The 12,109-nt window shown below is 37.1% G+C and overlaps 1 protein-coding gene across 1 annotated transcript; it reads right to left on the bottom strand.

Annotated features, from left to right (window-relative positions):
• Positions 1-2,305: 2,305 nt before the first annotated feature.
• On the bottom strand, positions 2,306-8,934 carry LOC136852203 (glutamate receptor ionotropic, delta-1-like). The gene is made up of 7 exons (XM_067126648.1): positions 8,860-8,934; positions 8,178-8,329; positions 6,345-6,453; positions 5,330-5,530; positions 3,965-4,123; positions 3,397-3,546; positions 2,306-2,821 (listed from the first exon to the last, which is right to left on the bottom strand). Exons 1-7 carry the CDS (start codon positions 8,932-8,934, stop codon positions 2,615-2,617), a joined length of 1,053 nt encoding a protein of 350 aa, XP_066982749.1. The 3' UTR covers positions 2,306-2,614.
• Between the last annotated feature and the right edge of the window lie 3,175 nt (positions 8,935-12,109).

Consider the following 12,109-nt stretch of genomic DNA (forward strand, 5'->3'; position numbering starts at 1 on the left):
ACAGCAAAGTCTGTTATTTTTCATAATGCAGAATGGAAGACTTGTTTGTCAACAAAAATTCTTATAAATATAAATAGAATAAGTATAGCATAATAAACCTTATATTTTTTTTTAGCGTGGTAGCTCCATAAGAAGCCACATCTCCGGTTTCCAGCAGAATTATTGGGATGAGGTTGCTAGCTCCATGTCCTTTTTTAACACCGGTTGCGACTCACCTTAATTGACTAACTCTTAGGTACATAATTCACTGTTTTGGTCAACAGAACCACCGTAGGAATCGATCCTAGTGTTTTAGCTGGTGGGGCAGTTAGCATGACCACTAAGTCTCTATCTAGGATTCGGTAGAAAAATATAAAACAAAACTTAAAAAAAATATTTGTTATTACTTTTTTTTTCGCCAGAAAGAATAACAACAGCGCTGAACAAAAACAAACTCGAAAGTGTAATAAAAAGAATAATAAAAAACGTAAATAAATAAAAATTGACAAGCTGTCGATTCAAAAACAATGCCATTCTTAGATGACAACTGAATCTACATACTTTCGAGTGGAATCCGATTGTTTTTTGTTTTTGCGATCAGTAAAAGTTTTTTGTCTTTTTTTTTTTTTTTAGAAATAAACGTTGCATATTGACTTCCGTCCAATCCTTTGAACCTTATTTAAGTGCATGCAAATAAAACTACCATTGAATTTGTTTAGATCACTTGCCCTTCACCAAACGAATCCCCAATACATTGGATTTCTGGCCAACAAAGAAGCGCCATCTCGTTTTGTGATCGATATCAACTAGATATCGTCAAATCGAACCATTTGCTTGGAAATCACATAAATCTCTTGGAGGAGGACGAGTCTTACAGTCAGATCAACGCGGAATATAAATCCCCTCTCGCTTTCTTTATATTACACGAAAGAACGATTTGAATACCTTCAAACAAAAGACCGATGTCCGCAAAAGCTACGTAATTGGGGCGAGTTAAGTTATCGAGCAGATGGAACCATTTGGAAGAGAATGGAAGTCGTCGCTGTTTAACAGTTTAGGGACGGCAATTTACAGCCCAGAAATTGCATGCAATGCAAGCGTTTGAAATATTAATAGCAATAACATGCAGCTAAGTTTACGGGTATTTTTGTATTCTTGCATAAAGAGAGAAGATAATGTCCATCGATAAACCGGCAGACGGCTATTCTCGATTTTTATAGTGATTTTTTACTTTATATTCGCAGTGAACTGTTCCAGTAAACGCACACCATTCGAGATAATTCTTGACCATAATATTTGTTTTATTCATAGTGAATAGTTCCAGTAAACATTCGGGCACTTGAGACCATTGCCGATTAAATGCAAAGAGGTTCTTTTATGACCACTTTTTTTTTCAAATACCTGATGCATTATGCTTCTAGAAAGGTGAGTGGTTCCTTTTGAAATTTGAATTTCACTACCCCTTTCAAACCCTGTGGACATTTGATGGTTGATGGGCATTTGTTCAGCGTACGTTTTGACTTGTGCATTTGGCATTCTGTGGCCTTTTGACCCGCTCCGTTCATAAGATCGTCATAAACGATCCCCAGTGAATCGACGGAAAGAATAAGATCGAAAACCAACTTTTCTGGGCACCCACTCACTCCAAGACTCTCGGTCCTGACTGTGACTCTACAATGCCTACTTGTCGCTCTGCTCTGGTCCAACTCAGTCCTGTTCTGGTTCAAGTTTTTAAAGTCCGGTTTATGTAGACTTTCCAACGTGTTGCCCTTTCCTCTCAATAATCTACCCGTTGGTAGATGGTACCACAATCTGTGATACTCAACCTCCGGAAGTGCAACATGCCCTGCCCTTCGTAGTCATTTGGCTAAACCGCTTTGTTCATAATTAGGATGTCGTCTTTTGGACCTTATTCTACATCACAGATAGGGCCCGACTCTCCTCTTAAAGCTTTCAGGTTGCATATGGAATTCCGTAACGAGTCATCGAGTGGTATATATATATATATATATATATATATATATATATATATATATATATATATATATATATATATATATATATATATATATATATACTTATATATATGTATACACACACACACATATATATATATATATATATATATATAATATATATATATATATATATATATATATCATGTATATTTGATTATTTATTATTTATATACATTTATAAGTAGACAGTCACATAACAAAAATCATTATGACTAACTTGTTTTACAGTACAACAAAGAAGAAATTCACAATTAGATATGGAAAATAGTTTATTGGGGATAACAATTAATTACATTACATCTCTGAGAAATAAACAAGGTTTTCAATTCAAGCGTAGTCGTAACTGTATATAATGTAGTTTTATGAAATAGCAGTAACATAGATTGTTCTTCAATGATTCAACTCTGATATAGTTTAATTCGAAACAAATGTTATTTCGATGTGAATGTTATTCGTGCAAAATAAAGTTGAATTGCGATCAATGAATCAGTTGTCACTGCTTATCGACCCGACAACAAGAAATAGCGAGAGAGAGAGAGAGAGAGAGAGAGAGAGAGAGAGAGGAGGGCGAAAACTTGATGACAATCGATTCTATATAGCGAGGAACGGTTGCCTGTTCACCCATTCACGAAAGCCCTTTCTTCGTGTTTATCCTCGAATAACGAAACAGACGACATGGACTCCACGAGAAAGGCGCCGATCGAGACCAGCCATCCTATGGCGCAGATGAAGAAGATGCCTTGCATGTGGTCCAGGCTTAGCGGGACGGTGATGCTCTCTTTCCTGCCGTCTGAGTTCGATTCCTCCATGCCTCCCTCCGAGTTCTGTTTGGATGAAAATGAAGAGGATCCCAAGATATGTATGAGCTTGGCGTAGATATACATTTACAGGAAATATAGAAAGGTTGATAGGCTGTGTTCATTTTTAAAATAATAGGCTGTTTCCCGTCATATGGGTGGGCTCCAGAATTAGAGACAATAATCACTGTAACACTCATCTTTTAACTGTTGAATCATTATATCTTATTGAAAAGCACTCAGAATTAAAGAGATGTTAGGCTTACACAAATACCATACAATACAGTATAGTAGTCCTATTGAGCATTACTTCTCCTGGCGTGTATGAAGCATGGGCTCCTTCGCAGGATTGGATGGTTGTTTTGTCCTTCTTCCAAAGCCTTTGGTTGCTGGCCTCAATAAGATCCATGCAGAACTGTAGCTGCTATATGCTGTTCAGCTCCTCTTTTGACTGAACCATCTTCTTCAGCAACGAAGTTGAACAAGGTGTCTAAAGGTGTCTGTCAGGATAGATTTGGAATCCTTTTCTGATGGCCTACAACGTCCTACAGCTGAGAAAGAACCGTAGGAAAATAGCAATGGATAAAAATTTCCGCCCTAACCTGTGCTGATGCTGCCAGTCGTATGGAGTTGAGGAAAAATCTTCTAATGAGTCCGCCAGACAGAAGTCGACTGATGATCTTGTCGATCTTTCCTTTCAGTGGTGAATGTCTTTGGAGTGCCATGGCTACTGGGTGAGAGGACAGACATTCCTGAAGAGACGGGTGATGCTCTGATTAATATTTGTTGCTTCCACAGACAAAATTAGGTGGAAGCTATAGTTTCACCCGTCTTTCTTATGCGAGTATATGTATTAGCAAGATATTTCATGAATGGATCAACAGAGCTGAATGAATCATATATATATATATATATATATATATATATATATATATATATATATATATATATATATATATATATGTACAGTATGTATGTATGCATGACTGTATGTGTGTATATCAGGTGACCTTTCAGAGATGATAAACTAAGGGGCATTCAGTTCAAAAGTAACGATTTGCTCCCACAGAAACTGTCATAACCTTGAGACAGTTTCTCTAAAAATTTCATCCGCGTAGGAAAGTTGTACAATTTGAATTTTGTAAAAAATAGATTTGGCTTTATGATTACCTTCATTATCCGCAGCGAAGCCACGCCCCTTTTTGTGAATTTTGTAAGAATTGTGTATTCCAAGTAACCGTGGTTATCGATGAAGACTCCTTTCCCCTCTTGGACCAGTCGGAATATATCCTCAGATTCTTGGTGAACCTGGTAGCTGTTGGCCATAATCTGGAAACAAGGAATAATGTCATTTCTCACGAATTCTGTTGACGAATTAATTGGTACTTAATAGTGTCATGTCTGTCAATCACCCAGTCATCCACTTTTTTGACCTCTGTTGGCTCTTGCGACAATTGGTGCTCATAAGTTAAGTATACCTTAGATTAACAGCTCTCCTAGGGCTGGCCTGAAGGATTAGATTTATTTTACGTGGCTTAGAACCAATTGGTTCCCCAGCAACGGGATCTACAGTTTATTGTGAAATCCGAACCACATTATAGCGAGAAGTGAATTTCTATCACCAGAAATAATTTCCTCTAATTCTTCACCTGCCGGTCGGAGATTCGAACTCGCGGCCAGCAGAGTGCTAGCTGAGAACGGAACCCACTCGTCCAACGAAGAACTATTGGTGCTCATACCAGGGTCATAAGTTCTTTTGCAAGTTTTTGTGTGTTTGTATTTGGGGTGAGGTTGGTAGCTCATACTCACACCAACTCCCTTTGGTCTGCTGAAGTCTTAAAGATTTGATATTCGGAATGGCCTTGCTAGGTCATCTGCACTAAAACTCAGAGGCACCCATATACCAAGGTCTGTTGTAAGCACGTTGCTAGGCTATCTTCACTAAGACTCAGTGATTTCCATACCAGAGTACCAAGCTGTGTTATAAGTTTCTTAGCATTGATATTTGGGATGAGCTTGCTAGCCTCATACCCATTAACCTACAGATGGTCACAGTGTTTGTGCGTCAGTGGCGTCGAGTTAAAGAAAATGAAAGCAAGATGAGAACTAGTCTTCTAATGTAGGCAAAACTGCGACGACCATCATCAGTGGTATCAGTACAAATTCTGTCAAAACTTGTTAATCATGTAAACATTAGAGCTTTGGTGCAGTTCAGAAATGAATCCTTCTACCAAATTCATGAATTATCGTTTAGCTTCGAAAACAACTTTGAATTTTTTTTAATAATATCGCTAAAAATTATTTCTTTTTCAAACCGATTTTGATGAGGGTAGAAAGATAGATGCGACTGCTGGTCATTAACGTTTTGAAAGTTATTTTCTACGGAACTTATGATAACATGAACAAAATCATTGTATTTTTTGAGTACTGTCTATTAAGGTAGATACAGCTGGTACAAACAGACTTCCTGGAAGTTAGTTTTTGAAAGGATTATTGTAATAATATGAAAAATATAATCGAAATATCCATACCAACCTGGAGATTTGTGTCTGGAGAAGAACGCAGAATTTCTTGGTAGTATTTATCCACACCAATCACGAAAACTCCTGACTGCGGAAGCTCTTTGATGGCTTCCATTCCGACTGGAGGTCTCTCCACTGTCAGGAAGGCTGTCAGGTTAGTCGAATAGGCTAGAGTGAATATGAAGCAGTAGATGGACAAGAAGGCGAGGTAAATCTGCAAGAGACGAAAGGAAATTGATGAATACAGTATCTTTCAGTGGCTGTTTCTTTATTTCTACTGATTTGCTTTAGAATTTTTATACTGTTGGCACTTGCCAGGCAAGCTCATGGCTTTTCATCTGATCAGTAACAACAAAGATAGTCCTGCTATATGATACATAATGGGTTAACCATGATTTTCGGGTTGCTACTAAGAAAATCTACGGGATATACAATCCACGCTTAAGAGTCCCAGCCTCTTAATCAATGTGTCCTACATGAGTATGCAGAATAAGAAATCGTGGTCTGAAATTCGGTTGGTATGAAATCTCTGGTGTTCCACAAGGTAGCGCTCTTGTCCCATTACTTTTTATTGTGATTTGTGGCTTGGTCTGCATAAGTTTATTGCTTATGCAGATAATACTGTTCTCTTATCTTCTGAGTGTAGACTTGCAATTTCTGAGTGTCTCAACAGAGGGTAACCTTTACAATCAAGAACTTGAGTGAATCAACCCCAGTTATAACAGATTTCATTTGGGCGGTTGGGGAGCAAGGGTGTTGCAAAACCTGACCTTCACACAAACAAAATATTAAATATTTCCATACGGTGCTGCTAAAATTTTGTCGTTGGTTTTTTATTACAGAGCATGCACTGTAGCTTTATTTTTTGCAACATTTCTCTACTGTCATTATTTTCATAACTGAGTTGTTCCTACGTTCGAAAATCGTAGTGGAAGGGAGAAGGAGGACGGAGTTGAGCCGCCAAATGAGTCCTTATTTCCACCCAGGCTAATAACCGTGGAATGAAATACTTCCATCCTGAGTCTTACCTGGATGCTCGTCTGCACTGGAGTGCGCACCGATCCCGCGGCGACATGCATACCATACGTGTATAGCCAACTGTACGAGAGCCGGGTGAACGCCTTGTCACTTGCAGGGCTGTGGAAGCGATAAAATGTATGACTTTTATCATGTTTTTTCGATGTCATGAGAATTTACTAATTATTAATAGAAAGTGTGGAAATCAACGTAGTGTTTGGGATTGATATAATGAGAATTTACTATCTTCTTAATTTAAAGTACGTGTAGGTGGGCGAAAAGAACACTGTAAATCGTGCTAATACCTTTATTTGACTTCAGGATCGAACCAGGAACTCTTGATTGAAAGGCAAGGGCGCTACCAACTGAATCACAAGGATAAAAATGTTACAAACTTAAGTACTAACACAGTATCTAAGGAATTAGCAAGGTGGGCTGCCCACCTTGCATGCCAGCAAGTTTTATCCACTTTCCCAGCTTTCCAGTAATTCAGCTGATAGCATTTTAGATTACCCATTCCGAGTGAATATGACGGAAATTAATATTAAATCACATATCAACAGAGATAAAATCCTTCGCATCAGGGTCGCACAAAGGTCTCTCAAGAGAAAGGCAAGGGCGCTGAAAACTTAAAACACATGTCATAAAAGACTTTGGAACCTAGGTTCCTATACAATACCTATGGAGTTACCTGGGTTTTGGAGCCTAGGTTGTTAAACAGTACCTACGGAATTGTGTCAGTTGCCAGGTTCCAATTTTTTTTAATTACCTGGGACTCAGTTGGCAGTACCCTTTCCTTCCACTTAAGAGTCCTGGGCTGAGTTATAATTTGGGGTATTATTATTATTATTATTATTATTATTATTATTATTATTATTATTATTATTATTATTATTATTGTTGTTACGATTATTTTGTTTTCTTCAAGGGGTTGACTAAAAAGGGTCCTTGGGATAAAATAAATAATTCTTGAGAGATCAGTTGTTAACGCGGTTTTATCAGAATCGGGGCTGGCCTTAGAACTTAGTTCTTGAGCCAGCCAAGATTTGGTACCAATTGGGGTAGCAAATTCTGTTTATTGCCATTATATTTGTTGTTTCCAAAGCAGTATATTTCAACCTGATAGCCCTTTCAGAATGGTAGCTAAGAAAATTGTATTTCTCCTTTTTTTTTTTTAATCAACGCTCTTATAGGACATTTAAAGCTTGGTTGATGACAGCGGTCTGGATACCACTTTGAAAGGTTATCATAGTAGAATTGTAAACAGCACAGCGGCCTTTTCGAAGTACCATCCTCAATACTCCCAAATTCAATGGTTTTAAAATGTGGGAAATGTGATCTGAGGAACTACTTTCCAGTTGACACACTGCAGGAGTGTAGTGCCGTAACTGCACCTCATCCGGTGCACTGCAACATTACTTAAGGTTCTTTGCTGCGTCCCTTGGGCCCCTAGCTGCAACCCACATCATTTGTTTTACTGTACCTCCGTTCGCATTCTCTTTCTTCCATCTTCCTTTCCACCCTCTTCTAATAATTGATTCATAGTGCAACTGCGAGGCTTTCTTCATGTTACACATTTCAAACCTTTTTACTGTCAATTTATGGGCCCCTAGCTGCAACCCCTTTCATGCCTTTTACTGTACCTCCGTTTATATTCTCTTTCTTCCACCTTCCTTTCCACCCTCTCCTAACAATTGATTCATAGTGCAATTGCCAGGCTTTCTTCCTGTTACACCTTTCAAACCTTTTTACCGTCAATTTCCATTTCAGCTCCAAATGACCTCCTAGGTCCCAGCGCTTGGCCTGTGGCTTATATCTTAGATTCTATTTTAATCTATTCTTACCAGTTAATGCTGCATCGTGCCAGCAGGGTTAACAATGGGCCGAAGATCAGCAGACCAGTGAGAAAGGCGAACCAAGTCCAGAGCTGGAAAGGGAACCCGAGAGCCTGCCATTTGGGTAAAGGTGGCTCTGTTTTCACCAGCAAGCAGCTGCTCTGTTGGTGGATAAAGAAAGGAGAGTTTTACGTTTGAGAATGTTCAGACTGATGGTAGTATGTGGTTAGTGGGATGTGAAGATGAATGTGTTATTTGTATATGCATATATATAATATACAGTATATATATATAATATATTTTATATATATATATTATATATATATATATATATATATATATATATATATTTGTGTTCATATACACATAGATATATATATAATGTATATACATACACATATATGTATATATATATATATAAATATATATATATATATATATATATATATATATATATATATATATATATGTGCAATAAATATGTTATTTGTGTATGCATAAATATAATATATATATATATATATATATATATATATATATATATATATATATATATATATATATAGAACATAGTATATAGAACGTATATATATATATATATATATATTATTTATAATATATTTATATATATGAAGTATGCTAAGTAGAGTCACAAACATTCACATTCATCATTATATTTTCTCTTCCTCACCTCCGAGTCATAGTCCTTGCTAAAGTCAATGATGCTCAGTCGATTCACAGAAACGAAGATGTTAGTGGCTCCCATCTCTGCCTCTCCCCTGTTGACCATCCCAACCAATCCCGTTAGGGAGCCGTCGGGTAAGACTTCGCCCCAGCGCTCTCCTGCAAGATTAGGTCGTGCCAGTGGGAAACAAAGGTCATTGGGTAAACTTGTGCGTATCTCTGATATATATATATATATATATATATATATATATATATATATATATATATATATATGTGTGTGTGTGTGTATGTATGTGTTTGTATTATATATATATAAATAAAAAAAATATATATATATATATTTTTTTATATATATATATATATATGTATGTGTATTATATATATACATACATATATATTTATGTATATGATATATGTATATATTTACATAAAACCTATATCTATATATATATATATATATATATATATATATATATATATATATATATATATATATTCTTACTCGAAGCAAAGGGCAAACTGGGAGAAGAAAGGACATAATAAGTCTTAATTCGTCGAAATAGTTACGCCCTCCACCAAGCCTCTTCCGAGAACTTTATTGTCTAAACATTTTGAGAAAAATGTACATCGGACTTTTGTTTACATTTGACAGAACCAACGATTTCCAATAGGATATCTATCTTTACTGAGTTAACTATAAGAGGGCTATCTTTTTTACCCTTTTATAATAAACAAAAACAAGTTGTAATTATGGTAAATGGTACTTGCAGCTATTACAGGAATATATTAGTGTCAACATCGTAGTTCATCAAAAAACAAATAAAGGTAACAATCTATTAACTCTAAATAGGTGATTTTTTAACTCAGTTTATTGCAAAATCTGTTATGAATTTGTCTTTAGATGAATTTTATTTTATATAGTGAATGCAGACTGTAACTAACTCGTATTTTTTTTTTAATAATTTCACAACAAAACAAACCACAATCTCAGAACTCCTTACCTTCCGGAGGCTGAACGTAATTAACAGTGAAGTTCATGGCGTAACCCAAGGCGTTAATGAGCTCGACGTCCGTACCATAAGGGTGTGTGTATGTCCTTTCCTTGCTCGCGTCCTCACGAAACATCACGCTCGGCTCCCATAGGAAGATCACGGCCTTTGGGAGAACAAACAATTTAATGCATATATATATATATATATATATATATATATATATATATATATATATATATATATATATATATATATATCGATTATTATCAGTATTGTTATGGATGGTGGAAGAATGGACGGGATTGATTCCCGTAAATTTTTGGAAGGAAGGAGAGGTAGTCACAAATAGCCTAAGAGAGGATAGCGTGGTGTGTACGAGTACAAAGACTGTAAAAAGATGTGAATTACCTGCCGAAACCAAGGTGGGACTGTCTGAAAGACTGTTGAGCCAGTGCCCCTTCGTGGAAGTGAAGTGTGAATGGTTAACGAAAATGAATAGAAAAAGGTCGAAGCTTTAGAGATGAACTGTTTGCGAGTGAAATGTGGGGGTATGTAGAAGTAGTAAAAAGGTTAACGTATGTGTAAGGGGTGATTCTTTGCTTCAAGGTAATTTGGTCATTTAAAAAGAATGTACGATTGGGGGAAAGAGGAGAGGAAGACATATAAAGTGATTAGACAGGGACCGTGAAAGTTGCATTGGATAGGAAGAGCCTTAATATTCAGGAAGTGTGAGTGTCCGGACGAGGTAGGGATGAAAGGTATAGGTGTTATAGGGGTGTGACGTATTACTGATAAGTCTTCTGTAGAGGTGCGTACAGTGACTGATGCTTCCTCAGATTGGGTTTCAGTAAAGTTAGAATGTGGCATTCACCATTGTAATGTTTTTTCTCTGGAGCAGTACACTTTTGAGAGAAACTGCTAGATGTGAAGGTGTTGTTGATATACTATTAAATGTCAGTGCTATAAATATTTTCCGTAGTTTGTATATACAACTAACCTTGAGAGATATTCCTCTAAGATCAGAAGTTTTGTCGGGAAAAATATCGACAGCCGAAGAGAACTTGTTTTTGTACCAATTGCCGACGCGATGTAACCCTGTACCCCAAAACAGGCTGTTGGAGTACACGCCCCAGTGGGCATCGTCCCTGTACTGTGAAAAGGAAGGGACACTTAGAATTATTTCCATTGTTTTCAAAGATAGTTTGGTCAGACCACCGAGTTAGACATCTTGACTCTCGCGAGGATAGACCAGAGTTTAGTTTTATGAAGTGGTATGAAATTGATTATATGCTAGCCGATATATTGCAGAACTGTATAACATAGTTGCCTCTTACCCTGCACTGCGCTTCACGAGCCTCGTCTCAAAAATCCCCTGTACACAACACCATTCACCTCTGTCTTGTGCAAACTCTCTTGCTCCCGTATATTGAAACCCCTCCCATCCAATACTCCTGTTATGCTATCTAGCCATCCATATCTAGGTCTTCCTCTCAAAACATTCGAGTTGTGTACTCCATATAACTCTCCTCCACTTTTCTTTTCACATGACCGCACCATCTGGAAACACTCTGATCCAACCTTTGACCTGCCATAATCCTTTTACCACTTTTCTACGTATCTGTACATTGGTCACACTTCAGATTCTTCTTATGCCAGAAATACTACACAAACAATTCACTTTTACAACTTCTATGCTCACACTTTAGATTCTTCTTATGCCAGAAATACTACACAAACAATTCATTTCTACAACTTCTACATTCTTTTTTTGTATTCACATTCAACATTCACACTTCACGTCCATAGAAGGTAGATGGTTCAGCAATCGCTTGATACATCCCAACCTTGGTGTCCACAGATGATTTGTTAAGATTAAATGTACATTCCAGCATCACCCCTCTTACATTGGAGGGACATATATTTTATAATAATGATGACACTGGGAATTTATGAGCGCTGCCTCGCCCACCCTCAAACAAGGAAAGAAAAAGAAACGCACGATCACTCACCTTCATCAGACCTACAATATGCTCCGTCTTCTTCCCTTTCTTGGACTGGACCAGATGCTCCAGGTTCTCCATCGTGATTCCAGAAAAGATATACCTGGTGATAGACGTTTGGAAGAAAATGAACCGGAAGAGAGATACGAATTTGAGGAAAGTGACACCAAAATTAACCTGAGAATGCTTCCAGAAAAAATTAACCGGAGGACTGTGCAAGAAATTGATGAACTTACAGACAGTGATTCCAGAAATATTTAAC

This window comes from Macrobrachium rosenbergii, chromosome 25, assembly GCF_040412425.1.
Source record: "Macrobrachium rosenbergii isolate ZJJX-2024 chromosome 25, ASM4041242v1, whole genome shotgun sequence".
In the NCBI taxonomy this organism is placed as follows: Eukaryota; Metazoa; Arthropoda; class Malacostraca; order Decapoda; family Palaemonidae; genus Macrobrachium; species Macrobrachium rosenbergii.